A 26116-nucleotide genomic window follows, 5' to 3' on the forward strand; every position below is an offset into this window, starting at 1 on the left:
GGGGGGGGGGCGTGGCTGCGGTGCCATTGACTTGAATGCACTGCCATGCCCTCTCCCGTCCCAGAATGCAGTGAGCCAGCCAGGATGCGATACAGTACGTTCCAGCAGCGAACCACTCTGGAAAGCACTTTAACTGGTGTGAACAAGTCCTCAATGTGACATTTATCAAATATTCACTGCAGGTGAATCCATTACACTAATTTAAAAAACATGCACCAAAATGATACACCTATATTGAATGTTTAGTGAATGTCGCCACCTCCGGCCCACTGAGCTGCGGGGAGAACAAGGGAAACAAACAGCCACTTGACCTCAGATAAAAGGTTAAAAAAATGTATTTCCAGTCTTCTTGAACGGCTGTAAAAAATGCAAATTACTTAGTGATGGTACCAAATATTTTCCTTTTATTTGCTTTACATTTACATACACTTTAAGGACCTCGTAATGGAATTCAATGAATTAAACATTTGCTACTTATATTGGTCTCTCTTGTGACATTTACTAATAAATATTTTGTTTTTGGCTTTTACAGAAAAGATGACAAAGAATATGCACTGAAGCAAATTGAAGGTACAGGAATATCCATGTCAGCCTGTAGAGAGATTGCAGTAAGTGTAAAATAGTAAAGAACTATGGTTTATTTACAATAATAGTATGTGCAGGTAAATATTATCATTTTGTTACAGACATGTCTAGGATGCCACCTGGTCTAATGTTCCCATGTTCTCAAAGTTCTACCAGGTGGATCTTCAGGCCTCCTCTAATGCCCTTCCTAAGGACTAAGTACCTTCAGGCAGCACTTTGAGCTGCAGGCTGCCCTTAGTTTTATTCTGTTTTTTATTCTTGGCCTGTTGGCATTTTGTTTGCTGGGTTGCCCTCAGTTGGACAGCTTTTGCATGTCCCATTTGTATCAGAATAGCTACTGCATTTCCAAGCAGTTATCCTCTTATTAAAAAAAAAAAAAACACTGGGGCTGATCATATGACTATAATAGTTTTAGGAGGAAAGTGTAGAAATGCAAATGTGAGTTTTTGCCTAACAGTAGCAGCAGGTAAACATTTGCTACATTCCTTGTAATGTCTATAACTGATATGCAGAGTATTTTTTTTTTCTTGGCATGGGCATGATTTCACTTTTAAAAGAAATAAATCTTTCTGTAGTTTCTAATAGTAGAGATGGTTGGCCTTCTATTAACAGTCTTATCTCAGTTTTTTCTGCATTCACATCTGAGCTGAGCATATTTCAGGCAATTTAGAAGGGGTTTTTTTTGTGCGTCTTTCAGGCTATTTCAGTCTTGAGCATTTCTGTTTTAGCCAATAAAAAGCTAGTTACTATAGTGAGGAGGAGACGCTCATGTACTTTATCAAGCATCAGGCGATACAATTCTCAGGTGTAAACAGGCACTATTAATAATGGGATTCATCTTATTGAGGAGTTTCGGAAAATACGCAACAACACACTCACTAGTGAATAGGGAGAGTAGGAGGATTACCAATGTGTAATTGAAATGCGCTTCTAAAGCAGACATCCAGAATATGTTGTTGTCTGTGCATACTCTGCTTTAAAGTGTATCCAGGGCAAAATAAAAAAAGACATATACAGTACATTTCTGCAATACATTTCCCCAATTACAGAAAAGTACCTGTTGATCTGCTAGAAATGCACTTAGCGCCTAAATCCTGTTGTGGGATGACAACACATGGCATTTTTGTGGAGTTAGTGTAGTCAGTCCTGCCCAGTTTTTTTTTTTAAACTACTCCGACCCTTCTACAACATAAAACCTAATTATTTTGCAGTCTTAAGATAAGAGCTAATTTCTCTCCCTGAGACAGCACAGGAAATATGCTCAAGATACAGGACAGCTCTGAAATTCTGACTTCATCAGCAGGTTTTTTCTGCACTTATCAAACAGATATAACATAACACTTTGAATGGTATATTTAAAGTGTCTCTCCAGGCAATAATTGACAAAATGACCTTTGCTGGGTTTCCCCAAATATTGACAATATCTTGTGTTTTCATATCCTTCAACAATATTTATTTTACCCTTTTTATTCTGCTGTTGCCCAAGAAGATCTTCTAATATCCTATGCCTGTCCGTCAACAGCGATCAGCCACTATTAAATCTGCTGATCTACCTAATGTTGTTGGGACCCGTAAGTGGTACTGCCTCATTATTATTCAATACCCTGGCAGGTCCTCTGTTGCGTATGCGCCAGCTGTTAGACACACAGGACAGAAGGGGGCAGTGTCACTTCTGGTCGTGATGTCACTGCTTGGGGAAAGGTCCGTCCTCCACAGATAAAAAACGGAACTTGGAGCAAGGATAAATAAGCAAGTTACTGCAAAAAAATATGCAAAAAGGTATTTTTAAGGTGATTATTTTAAACTCATTTAAAGGAGAGTTATGAGGTGAGTGATTTTTACTCAGCCTCATAATCTGAGCCGACCTGTGACAATGAAACTGTCATAGGTCGGCTCAGTAGATCGGGAAGTGAGCGAGCACATAACGGCGCTCGCTCACTTCTCGATCTATCCCTGCAGGGAGCAGTGACAGGGGAGGGATTGGATTCCCCCCTCCCCTGTCCGAACCTCCAGCGCTGACTGGCGGAACGGACGGGGGAGGGGGTGGGTACAGCTGGCTCTGCCTCTAGATAGGCAGAGCCAGCTGTCACTCACGCAGCTTGGTGGATCCAGACATAATTGTCGGGATCCGTTCCGGCTGCGAGGTCTCAGTATATGGCGAGCCATGGCTCGCGGTATACTGAGCTTTGGGTGACGGGAGGACGCCAGTTTTTGTTCTCCCGTTACACTTAGGAGAACTGTCGGGAAAAGCCCTAACCCAATAGTTCTCCTTTACTGAGGGTGATAAAGCTATGTTATGTGTACCAGTTGCTCCATTGTTGATGTGCTGAGTTTCCATCTACTTTAACAGACCAACAGGGAGCAAATAAGAGAAAGTTTTAGTTGGGTTTTGCATACACTTTAAGATCATTTGCAGTCAACAGGAAAATGTACCATATTCATGCCTGACTAAACCACTGAAATGAATGGCATGCTGGAGAAAGGAAACCTCCTAATTTCTGAATTTTTCCATGGTCATAAAACTATAAGTACTTACCCCCAGGTACTTGCTGATACCAATTACCGATACATTTTCTTAAAGGGACATGTGACATTTTTTCTAAAACAACACAGACTAATGATTTTAGGGCAGTCTCAACTGGGCGGCATGTGGATCTCTGCAGGGCTCTCAGTTGATCGGACGGCTGCCGGTGTCCGGCGCTGTACTGTGCTGTGTGGGGGGCTGTCCATGACTGTGCCTGCGCCAGGAAGAAGGAGCGGAAGGTATAGAAACAGACAGGCACTGCCAGGGACAGCTACTACCAGGTCCCCAGCAGGCTGCCGAGATCCTAACAAAAATTTAAAGGGCCGGCATCGGCCTTAAGAATCGGGGCATTTTCTTGAGTACAAGTACTTGTGAAAATGCCTAGTATCGGCACCAATACTAGTATCGGTATCGGGACATCCCTAATTACTGAGGTTGTACAGTATCGTAAAATCTGAATGGATACCATGGGTTACTTCAGTTTGTATGTTTCTGGGGCTCAACAATCCAGGCTTGCAACAATGTGGTGCCTAAAACAAACTTATACAGGTTAAATCCTTTAGTAGTGCTTGTTCATTGAGGTAATCAGATCTATGAAGTGTGTCAAGCTACTGCTGGCTGTGCTCCGTGGAACATAATCACCACAGTGCAGACTACTAAGACTCCAGGGAAATGTTGCATACAGTTTACACAAACCTCATGCTGTGTTTGGACATTTCAGTAAGGCTTAAAAAGGAACTGAACTCTGAAAGCTGTGCCCAAAATAATGGCGAGCTTAGGACAAAGAACTTGTTACCACTACTACCAGTGGTCTGCATGCAGCTAATCTTCCTGTATTGTTGACTTACTATGTCTTCTGCATTGTTTCTCTGTGTTTAGAGGGCCGCCACTCTTTAGTGACACAGTAGTGATATCAGCAAATCTCAGTCCGGATCAGCTAAGTCTAGTACTCGGGGGCAGCAGTATCTTAGATCTCACTTTCAGATATACAGCTATGAGGTTGTAGGCACTGGAGTGTCTAGGTGCAGTCCCATTACCGGGAGGTGCCCTGCTATATTTCTGGAAGAATTCCAGACAAAAGGTACTGATAGGCACAATGAACATTTCTAGATATTCCCTTTAACATGCCAAGTATTCACTTTTTCCAGTTTAGTTCCACTTTAACTTTTATTCAATCTTTAAAATACATTACATGGTCATTTTATTACTACCCAAAACATATGTCTAGCCTGTTTTTGTGCATTAATGCTCTTTCTCATAAAAAAGGGATAAAAAGGCATGAGAAAGAGATCCAGCTGTTACTGAATTCATTTGCTCATTATTGCTTTGAAATAAAGCAGCTACACAATAACAGCCTATTTTGGTATAACTGCTATTAGAGCTGAACCACAAGCAAACCGCTGAATACACACTTGAAATACACATATACAGTTTGTGAAAACTCTTGGCTGCCAAAGGATCTATAATTCTGTCTTGCCACTGTTGTGATTCATATATCTCTGCCAGACTGCACAGACAGGAGGGTGACACCATTTTCTGTTAGGTCTTGGGCTCTTGTTCACACCACTTCAGTTGAGCTGCTTCGATCTGTACAGATCAACACAGGCTCAACATCTGGCCACATAGAAAACAATTGTTTTTTAGCAGTCCTGTTCACACCACAATGCTGCGATGAGGTGGGTTATAGCGCATAAAAATGCATCTATGCATCCACCTCTCACCTAATGTCACCCATCCCCACACCGCAGCTCAGCTGTGGTGCATTGAAATGTATAAAATGTAATTTTGTGACCTTTCAATAAAGTAAGAAAAAAAAAGGTAAACACTAACAGCGCCTTGCATTGTAACAACACAAGGCACCACCGGTACACAGCAGACACCAGCCTTTACCAGTTTTAGCATAGGGGTGGTGTAATCAAGCCATTGGAGTTCAGGAGTAAAGCGCTCATCAGCTCTGCTCTATTTGCTTTCTACATGTGCTTCACTAGATAAAGAAAGAAAGAGGCTGGTTTCAAGGCACAGTTAGGTACGTGTTAGATGTATGGAACACACAAATGTACTGTATTAAAGCTAAACTACATTCTACAGTGAGGAAGATTATCCACATATGGAAACCATTCAAGACAGTTGCCAATATTCCGTGGAGTGGACCTTCCAGCAAATTCACCCCAAGGTCCGACTATACAATGATCAGAGAAATTGCAAAACCCCCCAAGTGTTTACAGGTTTGAGTTAGCATGTTAAATGTTAAAGTTCATGCCAGTACAATTAGAAAAAGACTGAACAAGTCTGGTTTGTTTAAAAGGGTTGATAGGAGAAAGCCTCTTCTCTGTAAAAAGAACATGGTAGCACAGCTTAGGTTTGCAAAGTTGCATCTGAACAAAGCACAAGACTTCTGAAAGAATGTCCTTTGGACAGATGAGACCAAAGAGGAGATGTTTGGCCATAATGCACAGTGCCACGTTTGTGCTCATATGCTGTGTTTGGTTTTTGCTAAACACCTCGTACCAACTGTCAAGCACATTGGTGGAGGGGCGATGATTTAGCCTTGTTTTGCAGCCACAGGACTTGAGCACTTTGCAGTCATTGAGTCAACCATGAAAACCTCTGTATACCAAAGTATTCTAGAGTCAAATGTGAGGCCATCTGTCCGACAGTTAAAGCTTGGCGTCTGTGGAGCCGTGAACAGGGCCAACCAATCGGAAGCCGATTAATCGATGATTGAAAAAGTTGACAACTTTTTCAATAATCGATTATGTCGATTAGTTGTTGCAGCCCTAGATGGTGCTCACAGAAAGCTGTCCATACACCTTACAACCATCGCACGACTTTCGTTATGCGATGGTTGTAAGGTCATTAAAATCTCGTACGATCTGATGATGGGAGGGCTTCCGATGATTGCAGTACTGAGTGGGCAGTGTGCGCCACCAACCCGCCAAAAATCGTACGATTTTCGGCAGGTTTTCCAGCGTGCTTGGAAGACGAAAGTCGTACGACCTTACAGTAGAATCGGTTGCACACTGCCCATATATCTGCCGATTATCTTACGATCGCGGGATCACCCGCGATTATCGTACGATAATCAGCAGGTGTATGGACACCTTTAGTGTATGTGTATATTAGGCCCCATTCACACCTACAGTATATTTCAGGTGTGATTAGAGATTCCTGTGTCAGGAACTTGCGTTTTCCTGCAGCAGGAATACCTAATCTGCCGTTTACAAGCAGCAACTATCATAAAATAAGAATTATCATAAGAATATTTAAGAGGGTGTGTTTCGGGGCGGAGTTAAGGCCGTGGCAGGGTTAGGTGGGGCAACTGGTGGCTAGTGACTCTTAAGGCCTGGCTAGTAGCTCAGAACTTGAAATTTTGAGCTCTGCGATAGAATATTTTGAGCGAATGCTATTGTTTTTCTGAAATAAGGGCAATAAAGGATACGGGGTATCTGCTCAGTGCATAAACACCCACATTTGGATAAAAGAGCATGCTTGACTACAGAAAGATTATAACATCTTTTGGCTGCCATATATCATATCTGGTCTAGCCACTCATTTACTGTAAGATAACTGGTATTCTATCAAGCTCCATCAGTACATTTTCAGTCTAAAACTGATAGAATGAGATGTTTTGTCAAACAACATTTGTCAGGCAAAATTACAGGCACAGTTAAGAAATCTTGTTCTTATGTACATTGTATGTACTGTACAAGTGTTTTGAATGTAACATTGAAGCTGGCTATACACACGTATCCTGTTTTATTCAATAGCATTTCTTTTGACCTTTTGTAATCTGGGGATTTGTAAACAGCGTGATATAGCAGTAATTTTAATAGTGCTGCTTATGAGATAAAGCTGCATTGTGATTCCAGGAAATCCTAATCTTGGCAAATGCATGGTATGCAGGGAAAATACTCTGCACTGTTTTCCTATTTAGATACATTTGATAAAGTAATTTAAAAGACACACATGGCTTTAATTATATAGGAATTAAAGCTGGCCAAAGACGTTGAAGGACGGCTTTTGATGTGCAGGCAGTCAAAGTACATAAATACCATGTGGTGTCAAAATGCAAGTATACTAAAGTGGTGTATAAATTAGGAATGTACCTATATCGCGGCCTGATACAGGGCATTTTCATGAGCGATTCTAAAGCCTGCTACCGGCCCTTTAAATTTTTCAACAAGTTCAGTTGCCTGAGTTCTTGCGCTTACTTGGGACCTCGCTGTAGCTGTCCTTGGCTGTGCTGGTCCGGCCGCACAGCTCCTCCTTCCCGAGACTGGCACAGCACTGGAGAGCCCGACGCTCGGCACCCGCCGGTACAGCCATTGAGAGCCGCACATATAGCTCTGGTGAGACGCGATCACAGCCCTGGAGAGCCTGGCGCCCTGCAATAGTCGGTACAGCACCGGAGAATCCAACCTGCAGCCCTTGTGGGATCCAAATGCAGCCCTGGTGACACCCAAACGCAGCCCTGGTGAGACCCAAACTCAGCCCTAGTGCGATCTGAACACAGCCCTGGTGAGACGCCGCATGCAGCCCTGGTGAGACTGCACACAGTCCTGATGAGACCACACACAATTCTGGTGATTGCCAGCAGACACACTGCCGCACTTCTGGGTGAACCTCACAACCCTTCTGGAGCCACCCATATGCTCCTGACCGCAGGCAAGTACATTTTTACACTGCAGCTGCCTATTGTTCTTCTCTTATTGGTGTATGTCACAGTGCTAATCAAATGCAATAGGGAACGGCAACCAGCTATAGAGGTCTACAAATCTCAGCAATCCATGATTGCTTGTTGCCATTCCTCAGTGCTGTATAATCATGGATTGATATTATCTGTAGTCCTCTATTTCTGGTTGCCATTCTCGATTGCGGAATAATCATGGTTTGAGTTACAGTTCTTCATAATTATAAAGAGAAACTGCCCTAAAATCATTAGTCTTTATTGTTTTAGAAAAATGTTGCATGTCCCTTTTAGAAAAAGTATCAGTAGTTGGTATTGGCGAGTACCTGAGGGAAAGTACTTGTAATTGGTCATGAAAAAGTGGTATTGATGCATCCCTAGTATAAATGTACTTACACAAATAATCCAAGTGTATATGTTTAGTTGTGCTCCTCTTCATGGGCATAGACAGGCCTGGCCTCAGCTTATTTTGGTTAAAAACAATTGCAGCTGGCTGAAATTGTCCAATACAAACAGTAGTTACCCCAAATGATTGACGGGTAGTGTCAGGTGAGGTATGTTGGTGCCCATAGGTATGTGATCTAAACCTGATGACAGCATCCGTATACGCCTGTTGATCGTGCCTACTGTTGTCCATATGCATAAGATTATAAACTGATCTGCCTGATATTAGCTTGCTCAAGTAACTTCAAATTAATTTCTGTGCCCATTATTATAGTATCTCTTCTGGATGCAATGGAGAGTACTAATTGTTACTTATAAAACAACCATATTTTGGTATATGTTTTGCAAAGTTTCCATTTTTTTTTCTTTAAAGCTAGCATGATTGTTTTGCAGACACCTGTCTGAAGTTTTGGTTCTTCCTGTGTCCATTCCCCCCCCACTCATCACTTATACGATATAGATATTACACCTTAAACACACAATTTGCCCAGCACTGGAATGCTTTAAGGCTGGATTCAAACCTAGGCAACACTGATTACGCGCATTTTACTGAAACCTGGCTTCAGGAATCCGACTCTGCCTCCCCTGCTGCCCTCTCCCATGTTGGCCTCCACTGGACACACTCACCCAGACCCAATGGACAGAAAGGAGGTGGTGTGGGTATCCTTCTATCCCCACAATGCACTTTTCAAGTTCTGCCTTCACCTCCCTCACTATCCCTCTCCTCTTTTGAAACCCACTGTATTCGCCTATTATCTCCAATTTCTTTGAGGATTGCTGTTATATACCGGCCACCTGGACCGCTATCTCGCTTTCTGGAGGACTTCTCTGCCTGGCTACCCTACTTTCTCTCCTCGGAAATACCCACTATTATTCTTGGTGACTTTAACATTGCTAATAACATTAACACCCCAGCTTCCACTCAATTTCTTAATCTAACCTCTTCTTTTGATCTAACTCAATGGACACAGATTCCTACTCACTCTGATGGTAACATACTTGATCTTGTTTTCTCTCACCTATGCACTCCTTTCAACCTCTCCAACACCCCTTTCCCATTTAGACCACAACCTGGTCAGTTTCACAATCACCCTGTCCCCAACACGGACTCCCCCTACACTGCACACTGTCACCCGGAGAAACCTACGGCACCTCGACCCTTCTCTTCTCCTCTCTGCTACTGACTCCCTCTATGACAAGATCTCACCCCTGCCCTGACCTGGCTACTTCTGTTTTTAACAGCTCACTCTCATCCTCTCTAGACACTTTGTCCCCCCTCACTACACGCAGACTTAGACCACGTCCGCTACAACCGTGGCAGACTGAAGTTACCAGACATCAAAAAAGACAAAGCCGCACTCTTGAGCGACTGTGGCGGAAAACTAGGTCTCTGCAAGACTTCACCCTGTACAAAGCTGCCCTCCTAAAATATAATTCCTCCTTCCGTGCTGCCAAACAAACTTATTTTGTCACTCTCATTAACACACTCTCATCCAAATCTCGTCAACTCTTTTCTACCTTCAAGTCTCTACTATGTCCTCCACCACCCACTAACTCACTCACTGCCCAGGACATTGCCATTCATTTCAAAAACAAAATAGATACAATTCAGGATCAGATCGCCACTGTCCAATCAACTTCCCCTATTAATGTACTAGACCCACCATCGCACCATCGTTCCCTCAAAACTACTTCGGGCACCCTCTTGCTCTATCCTACACTTTCTTACTCACATTTTCAATCTTTCACTCTCTACTGGAATCTTTTCTACCCCTCTGAAACATGCACTAGTCACCCCAATACCCAAAAAACCCTCACTGGACCCTACCAACCTCAATAATTTCAGACCTATCTCCTTACTCCCATTCACCTCTAAACTACTAGAACACCTTATCTACAACCGCCTGAGTTGCCACCTCGCTAATAACAACCTTTTGGACCCCTTTCAGTCCGGGTTTCGCCCCAAACACTCCACTGAAACCGCCCTCCTAAAACTCACCAATGACCTAATAACCGCTAAAAACAACGGCCACTATTCCTTACTCTTGCTATTAGACCTCTCTGCTGCTTTTGACACTGTTGACCACCCGCTGCTCCTCAAAAAACTCCAGAATGCAGCTGCCAGACTCATTCACCTAACCAACCGCTCAGTGTCTGCAACCCCCCCTCTGTCAATCCCTCCACTGGCTTCCCCTCGCCCATAGGATAAAATTCAAAATATTAACAGCCACTTACAGCATAAAGCCATCCACAACTCTGCCCCCGTATATATCTCAGACCCAGTGGCGTAACTAGTGACACCAGGGCCCCGATGCAAAAATACATGAAGCCCCCCCCAAAGAAGAAACAAATTAGATTTTTTATTTTTTTTTAAACAAAATTTAGACATGGGGAAAAAAAAACAACAAAAAAACACTCCTCTTCTCTTTCATGTCCCCAGCTTTCCGCTCCCGGATCCCATGTCACCTTCATACTTCCAGCTCCCTGTCTCCCCCTTCGTGTCCGCGGCAGCTCTAGTCGGCACTGGGCAGCAGTTCTGTGTGATGAGGGGGCGGGGATTAAACCGCTCCCACTCATTGGCTGCTGCCCGGCTGGATGATGCTTCACGCTGCGCCCGGAACCAGGTGAGCCGAGGCCGCAAGGAACTGTGCCGGTCTTGTGCGGACGGCAATGCATCCCTGTCGCACAGCTGCCCGTACATGCTACGGGTGGCTGTGCAGGGATGTAGCGGCAACTCTCTGGAGGGGGGGCCCTCTTCTTCCTCGCTGGCCCCCCCCAAGTGGCCGAACGCCAGGGCCCGGTCGCAATTGTGACCACTGCGACCCTGGTAGTTCCGCCAGTGCTCAGACCTCATCTCAAAATATCACCCATACCGTCCACTCCGCTCTTCCCAAGACCTCCTGCTTTCCAGGTCCCTTGTCAACTCCTCCCATACTCGCCTCCAGGACTTCTCTATAGTCTCTCCCATCCTCTGTCCGTCTACCTCCCACCTTGACTGCCTTTAGGAGATCCCTAAAGACTCATCTCTACAGGGAAGCCTATCCCACCTCAATCTAACCACTGAACCATCACATTCTCAAACAATTCTTCCCCATACAGCTACCTCCTCATGTATCACTTCCCCCTCCTCTTTTAGATCGTAAGCCCCAGGAGCAGGGCCCTCCTTACCATCTTGTCTTGAATTGTATTGTGATTGTAATGTCTTCCTTATATTGTAAAGCGCTCTGCAAACTGTTGGCGCTATATAAATACTATGTAATAATAATAATAAGGCTGGATTCAAACCTAGGCAACACCGATTACGTGCGTCTTTTTTCAGTGGTTTTTGTGCACGCTTTACACACTTATATTGCACATTTTTGTGAGCAGATTTTGGCACATTCATGTGAATGAGCAAAACACGTGTAAAAAAAGGCGCATAAAAATCGAAATGCGCGTTTTTCAATAGTTTTCTTTTGAGCCTATGGGGCAAAACACATTGAAATGTGCCCCAAAGTAGCTCATGCACTATTTCCACAGGCATATTTCAGCTTGCGACAAACTCACCGGTGTGAACGGGGGCCATAAAAATGAATGGGATGGCTTGGGTGGAGCATTTTTTCGCGCTTAATCAGCTGCAACAATACGTCTAGGTGTGAATGGGGCCTAAGAGCGTATTGTCGCTTGTCGACAAAATTCTCAACCCCAGGAATCCCATTTAGTTCTATTAGGACCCTGTTCACACCTCGGCGTTTTGTTGCAAGCAGAAATATGCAGACAAAATACTACATGAGCTACTTTTGGGGAGATTTCAGCAAATTTTTCCCCATTGACTCAATAGAGAACTCTTCAAAACGCGTGTTGCTATTTTTTATTATGCGATTTAACAGGTGTTTTGCCCATACACATAAATATGCCAGAATCTGCTCACAGAAACGTGCAACATACCATACGCGCGTCTTAAGTGTGCAAGAAAGCTAACAAGGACTGTGCATAGGACTCGCTTAATAGGTGTTGCTTAGGTGTGAATGGAGCCTTAGAGGATTTGACATAGCTTTTTCCTGCAATTTGTACATGAAATGACTGTCAGTATTCTTATACATTCCCTTCTTTTCAAATGCTTTGAGTGACAGTAGTCTGTTCCCGAGATATCCCATGAGTTTACTTTTGATTACCAGTAAGTCAGCCTCGACAGATTCAGCGGAGAGAACACAATAAACAGTTGGCCATTTAGCAGGAGGTGATTAGAGTTCAGCATATGTTGCATCTGTTGACTCTCTAATGCATCATGAGAGTCGAGTACAGCTACAAACAGAAAAAATTTGACCTGACTCAGGACCCCAAACAAGATTTAGAATACTTTTGAAACTTGCCATCAAATGCATGATATGAGAATTTGAGATTGTAATGTCTTTAAAACCTTCTTAGAGTTCATTCACACCGGGCTCTTTTCCACAGGGTGAAATACTGTAGCTTGCAAAATGCAGCATGCAACATATTTATACAAAAGACAAGCAGTGCTTTCTTAATGCCCACAGTTCAAATGAGACTTTAAAAGTTGAATGTTTGCTAAGAGATGCTTGAGAAGGATGTGCCTGGGCAGTAGTCTCTGTCAGTAAGTCTCATAGGGTCTAATTTACAAAGCTGTTATATCACTTACTGAATGCTAAATGTTCAGCTTTAAAAATTATTACCACATGGCCTTATTCCTTTGAGGTAAATTGTATAGTAAAAATTGAAACTGACATTTTCAACGAACTTTAAAGGAGAACTCTGAGGCGAGTGCTTTTCACTCACCTCATAGTTCTAGCCGACCTGTGACAATGAGACTGTCACAGGTCGGCTCAGTAGATCGGGAAGTGAGCGAACACATGCCGGCGTTCGCTCACCTCTCGATCCTGTCACAGCTCTCTGACGTGACAGTGGAAGGGCTGGATTCCCCCCTCCCCGCTCCGATCCGCCAGCGCTGACTGGCGGAACGGACAAGGGGGGCGGGTACAGCTGGCTCTGCCTCTAGATAGGCAGAGCCAGCTGTCACTCACGCAGCTGGGCGGATCCAGACATAATTGTCGGGATCCACTCCAGCTGCGGCGTCTCAGTATACCGTGAGCAATAGCTCGCGGTATACTGTGGCGTCTCAGTATACGGAGCTTAGGGTGACGGGAGGACGCTAGTTTGTGTCCTCCCGTTACCCTAAGGAGAACTATGGGGAAAAGCCCTAACCCCATATTTCTCCTTTAACAAGCAAAAGTACTTTTTGGTGTATATGTAACCTCTGACCACAAAACTGGTGTAGGATACTGCTGTAAACATTGTTGACCAACAATATGTTATTTTAACTTCAAAATCAATGTAGAAATACATACAGGGTTAAATCCTACCTGTCCTAGGCTTTTGTTTTTCATCCTAGTGTTACTTCAGGACACTTGGACATCCAGTTTGTGATATTGCAGACTATTTCAGATTATTTAAATTCCTGATCCGTTCCTCACTTCGGTCTACAGGAAGCATTACGTGCAAAGAGATATTTTGTTCTCAAAGAGGGAGTTTGTATAAAATTTAGAAAGGCTCATAAGATTTTTTAGGTTTTTTTTTCTGTCTTTTTCTTTTTCTGTATTGGGGAGATTTCCTCTTCCTTTCTTGAATTGATTTGAAAAGACAGTGACCTGGATCAAGGCATAGGATGCCAACACCCCTGAAAGTGGTATATCGAAAAATCAGAAAAGTTGGGGTTTTTTAGGCAGCCGACTGACAACTTGCACACCAAGAATTTTTGAAAAAGTATATTTATTTTAATTGATTAAAAAGCAAATAGAATACAGAGAGGAACGTTTACCTTACTACGCTGACCGTCAACGTTTTGTATCTACTCCCAATCTTTTTTGAGGAGTGGTATGTACTTATTTTAAGCATTATATCCAGTAAGGATGATAGGGTACAGTGGCTTGTTTCCACTGATACTTAGATTAGTTTTATGTTTTCCTTTGAGGCCCCAAGTGGTACCCTCTAATTTTCTGATTTGCTTTTCTAACAAGGTACCCCCTCCATCTCCCGATTGGGTCTGCCTCTACTGGGGTCTGGGGCCTCTTTTCATTCTCTCTCCCTTCTTTCTCCCCTCCTTGCCATTTGCTTTTACTCTTTTACGGTCTGAGCCAGGGGGAACGACTGGGACGCACACAGACTCCAAGGGTAGGTGATATATTTATATACATATATCTACCTGTGTACCATACCACGAGACAAGTTCAAGTGGCTATGTTTGAAGTTCAATTATGTTTATATCTCCTATATATATTTTCTCTAAACTGTATAGACAACTTCCCTCTTCATCTCCTGAAGAAGCGCTATCTAGTGCGAAACGTTGAGAAAATCAAGCTCCTCCATCATCTTTCATTATATTAATCATGTTATGTATTTATGAACTTTTCAATCATGTTTTTTCAATCATGTTCAATTGCACAAGAATTCTGATTGTCATCTATATATGAATGAATTTAATCAATGTGGAGTGAGCTTACAGGGGAACCATGTTGTCAATTTTATCAATTCTATTTGCTTTTTAATCAATTAAAATATACTTTTTCAAAAATTCTTGGTGTGCAAGTTGTCAGTCGGCTGCCTAAAAACCCGCAACTTTTCTGATTTTTCGATATTCCTTTCTTGAATAGTGACTGTGGTCAGAAGAACAAGAAGTGGGGGCAACTTTTCAATGGGGGGGGGCATAGCTAACTAATAGGTGGCAGCCTTTTAATATATACGTGTACTATCTATTCATAGCTACATGGGTATGTACAGCAATTTGCTAAATTAAAGTATAAAAACATCTAAAAAATATGTCAAAATATCGAAAATTGTACGGTGTTCTCTAGCTAAAGTGGTTTGTGATTTACATTGTTTCATTATAAACAATCCATTGAGCTAAAGTGGTTACTGAATATGTTACAGAATATTTATGTATAGAATTTAGAAAAGATTCATAGCTGTTGATTATTGCATATTGTAGGGATATACCTTGTTTTTTGCTAGAGGAAATGTTAGCTGGCTCTTGGTAATGGTTTTTTACATTTTATATTAGTATAGCTGGGCAGGCTTCCATCCATTACCAGGTCTCCATGGCTCTTTGTGGGTTAGTTATAGCTTGGGATAATAAATCAAACTGCATGCTTTTATTGTGAGTTTATTTTTACCATGTCAACAGAAGTGCAGTGCAGAGATACAGTGTAACTTCAGCGAAACACACTTTTTACACATATTTAGAAACAGTTTTACCTTTCAAAATATTTGTATTTCTTCTCTGCTAGCCTTGTGATCCAGACCCATCTACCATGCTGTGTAGCTGTGACAACACCAATTTTCATCATGATAGCTCTGCAGCTTCTAGTGTACCTGCATGCCTATTTGGATTAGTATTATCACATCGCTGAAGCTCCTGTCTCCTTGTCTCTTGTAGGCTTTTAAAAAATGTTCAACTCCAGCCTTTAGTGGCTGTAAACGAACGATATTGGCTGCAGTTTTTAAAATGCAAAACCAAAATAATGTTTAGTTGTGGACAGAGTGGTAAAGGGATGTAATCTTAAAAAAACCCCCCCAAAGATCTGCGCTATTGCCCTTCTTCCAAATAAGCAAGCTGCGCAATGAGTGAAACAAATTTCACCCAAATATCAATAAATCACAAAATTGCACTGCACTACAGTCCATCATGTTTGGTGCGTTTGTCCAGTCTGCAAATACTACTCATCGGTTGAATTAATTGGTGAAGCATTGGGATTGAAACATTTTTTGGAGAAATACTGCCGGTGCCAAGAGCCACTCCTGAGAGGCAGAGGGAGTTGAGAGATCTGAACAAGTGGCTGTGGAACTGGTGTCGGAAAGAGGGCTTTGGGTTCATGGAGAACTGGGCTGACTTCTCAGTCGGTTACCAGTTCTACAGCAGAGATGGGATCACATCTAAATGGAGAAGGTGCAGCATTTTGAGGGGAGAAAGTGGTTAGAAGACTGGAGGAGCTTTTAAACTAGAATATGGGGAGAGGGAATAAAAATGAGTATAATAAACAGAGAGCAAGTAACTACAGGAGCAATTATAATAGACGGCTGTAATACAAGGAGGGACAGAGGGCTCACTCCAGTCAATCTAATTAGTAATGTATCAACTGTACCAAGGTCAGATAAAAAATTAGTTGCACTTCAGTAATGAGCAATAATAAAACTCAAACCACTAGCACAAAACTAAAATGTATGTGCACGAATGCTAGAAGTCTAGCAAACAAATTAGAGGAGCTTGAACTTATGCTACTCAAGGAGGACTTCGATATAGTGGGAATAACAGAAACTTGACTAGACAGTTCACATGAATAGGCAACTACTGTACTAGGGTACAATCTGTTCTGGAGGGACAGGGTTGGTAGAAGGGGGAGAGAAGTATACGCATATGTGAAAACAATATAACTGTGCACATACGAGATGACCTCACGACAGAGAGTTGTGATTGTGTTGAGTCTTTGTTGAGTCTTTGTGGCTAGAACTAGATAAGACTGAAGCTACCGTGTTTCCCCGAAAATAAGACAGTATACTAATTGTGGGTGTTATAAACCCATAAACATAAGGGAAGAGGAGGAGGCTCACCTACATTCCCAAATATATATAGCTGGGAGGCAGGGAAACTTTATAATTGGTGACATCAATTATCCGATAAGACAACACATTAAAGAAAAGAAGCCGGCATTTAAAAAATATAACATGGAGGGGACTACATTGGCATTCCAGAGCTACAAGGAATGCAATAAGATATGTAAACATGAAATCCAGGCAGCTAAAATAGATTATGAAAAACATATCACCACAGTCAGAAGAACCCAAAAAAATTCCACCAATATGTAAACAGTAAATAATGACTGGAAGGGTACCAAGTGATTGGTGTAAGGCAACAGTAGTACCAATATTCAAAAAAGGTTCAAGATGCCAACCTGGGAACTACAGACCAGTCAGTCTAACGTCAATAGTATGCAAACTGTTAGAGGGAATGATAAGGACTATTTAGTGGATTTTGTTCATGACAATGGTATAAGTGATAATCAGCATGGATTTAGGAAGGACTCGTTTTGGTTCTCGTCAGACCAACCCACTAACATACTATGAAGAAGTGTGTAGAGATCTGGATGGAGGAAGGCCGGTGGATGTGGTATATCTGGATTTTGCCGAAGCTTTTGACACCGTACCACATAAACGCTTAATATACAAGCTGAAATCTGTGGGCCTAGATGAAATGGTGTATACATGGATGGAGAACTGGCTACAGGAACGTGTACAGAGAGTATTGATAAATTACCGTATATACTCGAGTATAAGCCGTCCCGAATATAAGCCGAGGTACCTAATTTTAGCCAAAAAAAACTGGGAAAAAGTATTGACCCGAATATAAGCCGAGGGTGGGAAATGAGGCAGCTACTGGTAGATAGATACCATTAAAATACATTAATATTTATTTAAAAGAAAAATAACCTAGCTCTGTAAGTGGAAAAGGGGGTACAGGGCTACATATCATGTACTACGGATCATTTAACCCATTCATATTAGCAGAGGATAATTGTAAATCTATTGTTCAGTGCACTCTATATGTAGTATATAGTACATGTACATATAGAGTGCCTGCAACAATACATTTACAATGATCCTCTGCTAACATGAATGGGTTAAATGATCCATAGTACAGGGCTACATACAGATCATTTAATACATTCATGTTAGTATAATTGTAAATGTATTGTCTGCACTGTATTAGCAGTATATACTCTATATAGAGTATATACTGCTAATACAGTGCAGACAATACATTTACAATTATACTAACATGAATGTATTAAATGATCTGTATGTAGCCCTGTACTATGGATCATTTAACCCATTCATGTTAGCAGAGGATCATTGTAAATGTATTGTTGCAGGCACTCTATATGTACATGTACTATATACTACATATAGAGTGCACTGAACAATAGATTTACAATTATCCTCTGCTAATATGAATGGGTTAAATGATCCGTAGTACATGATATGTAGCCCTGTACCCCCTTTTCCACTTACAGAGCTAGGTTATTTTTCTTTTAAATAAATATTAATGTATTTTAATGGTATCTATCTACCAGTAGCTGCCTCATTTCCCACCCTCGGCTTATATTCGGGTCAATACTTTTTCCCAGTTTTTTTTGGCTAAAATTAGGTACCTCGGCTTATATTCGGGACGGCTTATACTCGAGTATATACGGTACTCTTTTTCCAAATTGGTCTAAGGTCAAGTGTGGCGTGTCCCAGAGTTCTGTGCTAAGCCCAATACTGTTTAACCTGTTTATTAATGATATTGGGGAAGGTCTTAATAGCCATGTTTGTTTGTTTTCAGATGATACTAAAATTGGGCGGGTAATAGACACGAGCATAGACATTATAACATTACAAGTGGTCCCGGATAAAATAGGGTTGTGGGCAACTACTTGTAAAGTAATGCATTTTGGGGTTAAAAACAGGCAAGCGGAATACACATTAACGGGTACTCTGCTGGGGAAGTCAGAAATGGAAAAAGATTTGGGGGCCATAGTAGACTACAGATTGAATAATAGCATGCAATGCCAGGCTTCGGCAAACAAAGCTAGAAAAGTACTGTCATGCATTAAAAAATGAATGTACGGTAAAAACAAAGCAATAATTTTGCCAGTTTATAGTTTTGCCAGTCGCTGGTTCGGCAACATCTTGAGTATGCGGTCCAGTTTTGGTCACCAATCCACGGAAAGGATGTCCTTGAGCTAGAGAGACTCCAGAGAAGGGCAACTAAACTAATTATAAACGAATTAAGGGGCTAGAGGATCAAAGCTATGAGACAAGGTTGTTAAATTTAAACTTGTTCACGCTGGAAGTGAGGCGATTAAGAGGGGACATGATTTTGTTGTACAAAATGTTTAGTAGAGATGACAACATCAGCAATAAAGTTTTTTACAGTAAACTCCCTAAAAAAGACTAGAGGCCACCACCTAAAATTGGTGGAGAAAAGATTTAAACACAAAGGGCATAGGGGCTTCTTTTCAGTTAGAACGGTTACATTTTGGAACTCTCTTCCACAAGCAGTGGAATCATTTAAAAATTATTTAGATACCTTCCTCAGAGACCATAACATACAGGGGTACAGGTACTGTTAAATACTAGACCATACAGGGACTTGTATACACACACACATGCACAAACACATACAGACACATAAAGGTTGAACTTGATGGACCTGTGTCTTTATTCAACCTCAAATACTATGTAACTATGTAAGTTTATGAATGCATAAGAGCTGCACAAGATTTGGATGACTTTTTTTTTAGTTATATTTGTATTTTTATTTATGTATGTATGTGTATGTTGATATATTTTATAGGGCACATTGAACAATGTAGCACAGTGCAATTTGGTGATTTATTGAATATAAACTTTGTCAGTATTTTTATTGTGGTATGTGTGCTCTTTGAGAGATTTTTCCTAATTTCCTGTCTGAACAATGGGGGCACAGACTAGGGAAGGGTTAGAACCTTTGTTATTACTGTATCTGTCGACTGGTCCCACTGGCAACCGCTCCCCTAATTTCTTTTTTTGCTGTCACAGGGCCAGGAAGTTGGGCAAAATCTCACCAATAGGGTCACAGATGCCAATAAAAAACCTTACAGAGGTATTTACTCTTCCCAAGTCTTTTAAAAGCTATAAAAAAAGAGTTTAAGCTAGAGTTCAGTTTTAATGTGATAGAACCTGATTGCCCGCACCCTCCAACCCCTCCATTTGGCATTTTGGGAGTATTTCAGAATATGCTTGGTCATATTTTTATTTGTTATAAACTAGACTAAAAGGTGGTTTGTCTGCAGTTAAGTGGTAGCAGATGGCCTGAAGGTCACTGACAAGACACCCATGTGTCATACTTGGATGGCAAGCATCTGATTTTACACTCTTGCTGAGGTATAATAGCAGATCACTTTGCAGTTTGCTAAGCAGGCCAAAGGAAACAAGAAGCTCTGTGTTTGATGAATTTAAAACTGTTCAAGTGAGTACTGGTTTTATCTGGAACTCCTGCTCATGAAATAGCACCCCTCAATAAAATTATGAGTTCTGGCAGCTGTATCACTTAAGTGCTTCCATATGTCCTTCATCATGGCTCTCTAGATTAGATACAACTGTGTATTTACTTTTATGTGATATTCTGGATTTGTTGCACCCTCTGGAATGGAAGGGAAAGGCTAATACATGTGAAGTTATCAAATTATATTATGTAAAACAAGTACACATTTTCAAGTTAAATTGTCTTGAAAGTGAACTCATAAGCTGAATGAACAATGAGCTATGGGTGGCCCTGTTTGTCCCACTTGGCTTGACAAACTTGGATTAAAAAATCGAAGGAGCTGGGTGGAAAATTGTTGGATGAACAGCAACTGCAGCCATTCAGATGCAGTCACTATTCAGGTATTCAATCAGCTGTGCTCCCACTGGACTCCAGGCAGATTAAAAATAATAATGTCTTTTACAGTATCACCTAGAATGAAAGAGGAGGTCAAGCTCTAGGAGTTGGTAAGGATTTGGTTCATGCACATGTGCTGATAGAAAATGTGTTGACATTAGGAAAGAGCAGAAGGAGCAGGGCTAGATATATCACCTGTGCAGGCTATGCATTAACACATGAACTTCAAAAGCTTGGGGAGCATTTATGTGAACACTTAAAGCATATTGTTCATTGTTCTTTGGAACATTGAAAGTCACACACTTTCTTTAATAATAATTGGCTTTTTAATTAGCTTTAGCTTCGACCTATTTCATAGTCATTTCACCTCCTGTTAGCAGTGAGAGGAATGGCTTCAGCCGTGTGCTACTTTTCCTTCTTTGTCCAGTTAACAAGCTAGGGGCAGGGATATATTTTTAACTAATGTTCTTGACCAATTAGTGTTGTTGCTGCAGTGGACATTGAGAATTTGCCTGTGCAATCTGGTGGAAAAGACTGTTGGCAAGTCAAATACAGCAGATAAGCTGCTTCATCCCTATTTACTCCTATTTAGTTGTAGCTAAAGATGAGGTCTAGTAAACTCATCTGTTATATGCTGTCACTAAATGACCTGAACAATGCTGGGTTCACACAGGTACTAGATTCAGAAGACCATCCATGCTCATGTTACTGGGGAGCCATTCTGCCTAGACTGCAAAGCAACAGATCAATGTCTGTTAATGTCTGTTGTGGCCTGACTATTTTACATGGTGAAGGGGAAAGTTCACAATGTTTTCTTTCCAATTTGTGAGTTGAAGATGTGGACCAACCCCCCACCCCCCCACCCTTTTTAATACCTGTGAAAAATCCCATAAGTAATCAATGTGTGTGTGTTTTATTTTTCAAATACTGTTTTTAGTTCCTGTGCTATGAATCCAAAGAGAATTACAGCAAAATAAAGCCGCTCTGCTTTCACAAGTTTCACCAGTTGTTTAGAATTGTTAAAATAATCCAGTAAAATCTGTTTTTACCGAACATTTAAGGGCCTTTTCACACTTGTCCATTTTAATGCGGAAAGACTCCTGCATTTTGCTGCATGCAAATGTATGCTAAGTCAAAATTATATTCTTCCCTATGGTTAAAATCTTTGCACTATAGTTTAGTGTAAAAGACAAATGGAAACTATATGGGCCCTTTCACACATATGAGTGTGCATTCCCTTGCATGCTGTATGCTCAGGGCACTGTGTTAATTCAGCCAAAATCAAGAGCAAGAAACTTTAGAGGGACATTTCCTGGATGTTCTTTTTTTCAGTTCCTGCAATAGTTATTTTTTTTTTCTGCTAATATTTCCCTTCTTTTTTTTGTTGCTGCATTTTACCATTACAAGTTCTTTTCTAAATTGTATAAATTGGAGCTTTACCAACTGAAATCTAGTGATTAGAGCAATTTCTTTCTTTCATTTTTATGACTGAAGAAGGGTTAAAACCTCTGTAAACCTCATACTGGTCTGTGCCTTTGTTTTTGAGAGTGGGTCCTATTTTGTGTCAGCCCATTCAGTAAGCAAATGGGAATCTCTTTGGTGGGCTTACAGACAGTGATACAAATTTTTTTTCTAGCTGAAATGGAAAGGAGAGAACTGCACTCCGTGCCCGTATTGAGGGGATTTCTCCTTACTTCCTGTGCAGGTGACCTATGTTAGACATAATAGGAAGTGAAGGGAAATCTACCTGGGGGTAGCATTAGTTTTATCTGTGTATGTAATGTATGTTGGTTTTCTTTTTGTGCAGAGAATAGTTTTACCTTTGCTACATAGTCCCTAGACATAGAAACAAGGGAAGATTATTAGCCCAACAGAAGATGGGTAGAAGCAAAGCAATAAAATCTAAAAATAGCTATGAGGATTGTTATTCTCTGCAGTACAATGACACCATCAGTGCTGCAATGTAAGCAGCTGTATAGTTGACTCACAAGGCTGAAAATGGTGTGCAAACAGTCTGCGAAGTGTACCATTGTAAAAGTAGCTATAGCCATTAGTGGATGGTCAGATATAAGGGCACAATCTGACTGTCCTTTAAACAGTTTGGCCACTGTTTTGCTTTACAACATATATGCGTGTTATGCCCGATTATGCTGAGTTGGAGAGGTGTGAGTGAAGACAGACTGCTCTGCCACTTTTTTTGCATTTATTAAAACTTAATTTGTGCATACAAATGGTTAGAAAAGACAGTTCATGCTGAAAGTGTATGCAAACGTTTTACCTTGCTAAGGTACTGTGTGTATTAGTAATGGCACAGTAAGATGAAGTTTCGTCTAGAAGACAAGCATCTAAAACATTACGTTATGTAATAAAGATGTTTCCATGTTACAGACAGACAGGGGACTATTCAATAGTGGATAATACATGGTTAAGAAATGATTTAATAAAACATTAGAACCAAAGGAACAAAACAAATGGCCTGCTAAACATGCTAGTTGTGATATTTATACTAAGCTCCAAACCTGTGATAATGTTGTGTTGTTACTGGGATAAACTTTCATGTCATTAAAGAGGTGAATGAGCAATACAGCAATTGCAGTGAATACCTCCTGTTTAATAAGGCGTACTGTGCAAATACAGGAATATAAGGAAAATCATTTGATTCATTTACGCTGGGTTCACACCTTAGCGTATTGGAAACTCACGTTTGCCGCGCGTTTCTTACCACACGGTTTTACAGCGATTTGCGGTAAAAGAAACACACTGCAAACACGAGCTTCCGAGGTGGTATCCAGCTGTATCCCTATGGATACAGCTAGATACGCGTGTTAATAAGCCCCAAAGAAGCTCCTGTACTTCTTTGGGCGTATGGCGGTGAAACGCACAGATGAGAACCATGCCCATAGGCAAACATGGGTTTTCACCTGTTGCGCGTTTTACGTAAAACGCTCAGGTGTGAACCGGGCCTTAAGCACTTTCTGTTGTGGACAGGCTAAATTTCCATGATGTTGAGGACTTTTTGCGAAAAGTTGTAGATGAGACTTTTTTGACAAGTTGTAGATGAAGGGACAAGACCAGAGGAGATGGGCCAGGTTGGGATGGGGAGTGAAACATTTTGAGCAGGTGGTCAGCCAGTTGGGTCGGGGTGACTTTATGGGGCATTAAAGGCCCAATATGCTTTTGTGAATAATTCTTAATTGAAGCTCCCTCCAGACTTCAGCTGTAACTTCTGTTCACAGACTATGCCAGCCAGTTTGTATTTTGTCTTAAGTGTCCTTGACCAAAATGTCCAAGAACCTGTCCCAGTTTTATACTGTGTCTAAAGTGTGCAGGCCTCCCTAGCTAAGTGTCTCTTTGAGGAAGCTACTGTATATATTCGAAGAAGAGGTCTTTGAGCCTGGAGTACCCTTAAAAGATCTTGAAGGGAGGTTTATATCAACAAAGGAACACGAAGGGCGCAACAGCATACACAACAATAGAGCACTAGCCAGTTGGACTGAAATATATATGGCAGAGAATCAATGTACTGGTAAGGAATCAATGGCAGAGAATCAATGTAATGGTACTTACATGTGAATCCAGGGATCAGGAAATGGGCGGCCTGTGCGGAGGATCGGGACCCTCGTGGTGTCTGTACGGATCTAGTTGATGTGCTGCTTGAGGAGGTTCATCTACCAGAGAGGAATACTGTAAACGGAGAGAGGGGACTCTGTCCGTGGTGCCGCTGAGAGAATGTAGGCTCTGGGCAGTGTGGGGGAGAACCAGCAGGGACCCAACGGTATCGAGTGCAGACTGAGCTGCTATGGCCGCGGCTGTAATTGTTGGTACTCGGTCTTAGTCAGGTCTGCTGAGGACGGTGTACAGTAATCGGTACGCAAGCACAGCTAACAGACCCCGGGTGGTTGGATCAGTGAAGGGACGGGGATGCTTTGGGTAAAGAAGATTAAGAGCGACGCGTTTCGATGTGTTAACCTCTTTTTCAAGCTCAAGTGGAACAATAGGCGGTGGCGGGAATCCGCCGGGTTTAAAAAGTGACAGGTGGGCGGAGCTAGTACTACCGCGGTTTAACATAAGGAACGGGGCTGCTGGACACTAGGATGTATTTGGAAGCTTTAGTATACACTGGGGTCATGTTAAACTGTTGGGAAAAGGGAAAGACAATGGAAAGAACTCTTTTTATTTGTTAATATTGTATTATTATTGTAAAAGAAGGGGGGGAAAAGGGGAATTTGTTCAATGAAAATGGTATTTTAATTTTTTTTTTAAAATGCTTTATTTGTGTATTAAAAATGGCGCTTTGATAAAAATGATAATATAATTAAAAGCTACTTTGTTATGGACAATAAAAATTACAAAGATTATTAAAAAATTATTATGTTGTGAGGGAGAAACAAAATATAAAAGTTTTTTAGTATAAATACCGTATATACTCGAGTATAAGCCGAGATTTTCAGCCCATTTTTTTTGCTGAAAAGACGTTACTCTTCTTGGGGGACTTTTTTGAAATCTCACTTAATCAAGGATACTGAATGGATGGGAGACGGATATGTTACTAGAATGGTCATGTAGGACATAGGTTTAGGAAGTTTTATGTAAGGTTCAAAATTTCTAATTCTTCATTAAGTCCTGTTGGGGTAAGGGTGTTAAGTCTGTAGATCCAGAAGGTCTCTTGTCTACACAACCTCTGAAAACGCTCAGCTGGAGAAAAAAGGATGGGAATGTGTTCTATGGCGAATACGTGTAAATCCTGAATACGTTTGCCATGTTTAGCGGGAAAATGTCTAGGGACACTGTGATCACGGTCGCCGTCAGCGATGAACAGCCTGTGTTCGCCTATCCTCTTTCTTAGGGTACGTATAGTGCGTCCAATGTACAATAAGCCGCATGGGCTTTTCAGGCCATAGACCACATGGTCGTACGAGCATGTGATAAACTGTTTAATGGGGTAACTATTGTTGAGATGATCATTGAATGTGGGTTGTCCGTGGGTGATGAACTGACATGTAAGACAACGGGATTTTTTGCATTGGTGGATGCCCACTCTATTGTCGAATTTTTGATGTTGTGTGTCTCTAATGTTGGCGGATGATAGCTTGCTTGGTGCTTTTTAGTTTCTGAGATTGGGAGCCTTTCTGAAGGTGACTGCTGGTTTGGATGCAATGAACGGGCATTGCATCCAAACCAGCAGGGTTAGGGGGTTAGGGCTTTTCCCCATAGTTTTCCTTAGGGTAACGGGAGGACACAAACTAGCGTCCTCCCGTCACCCTAAGCTCAGTATACTGCGAGCTACAGGAAAAAACAAATCCATCTATTAGCTAGTTACTGGCAGACTGTGTTGAATAGCTTCTGTTGCTTAGTCAGTTCAGCTGCATAATTGGCGAACAGTAGAAGTTTTTAGACAGACGCTACTAAATTTTAGTCAGTGAGG

At 41.5% G+C, this 26116-nt stretch overlaps 1 protein-coding gene across 2 annotated transcripts in view; it reads left to right on the forward strand.

The window, feature by feature from the left end:
* CDK19 (cyclin dependent kinase 19) overlaps positions 1–26116 on the forward strand; it is a 132432-nt gene that overhangs the window by 31776 nt on the left and 74540 nt on the right. For both annotated transcript variants that reach the window (XM_018560277.1, XM_018560278.1), the window contains exon 2: positions 533–608. In XM_018560277.1, the coding sequence (XP_018415779.1) occupies positions 533–608 (76 nt within the window). The remainder of the gene's footprint in view (positions 1–532; positions 609–26116) is intronic.

Source organism: Nanorana parkeri, unplaced genomic scaffold, assembly GCF_000935625.1.
Source record: "Nanorana parkeri isolate BGI_ZX_2015 unplaced genomic scaffold, ASM93562v1 scaffold445, whole genome shotgun sequence".
Lineage (NCBI taxonomy): Eukaryota > Metazoa > Chordata > Amphibia > Anura > Dicroglossidae > Nanorana > Nanorana parkeri.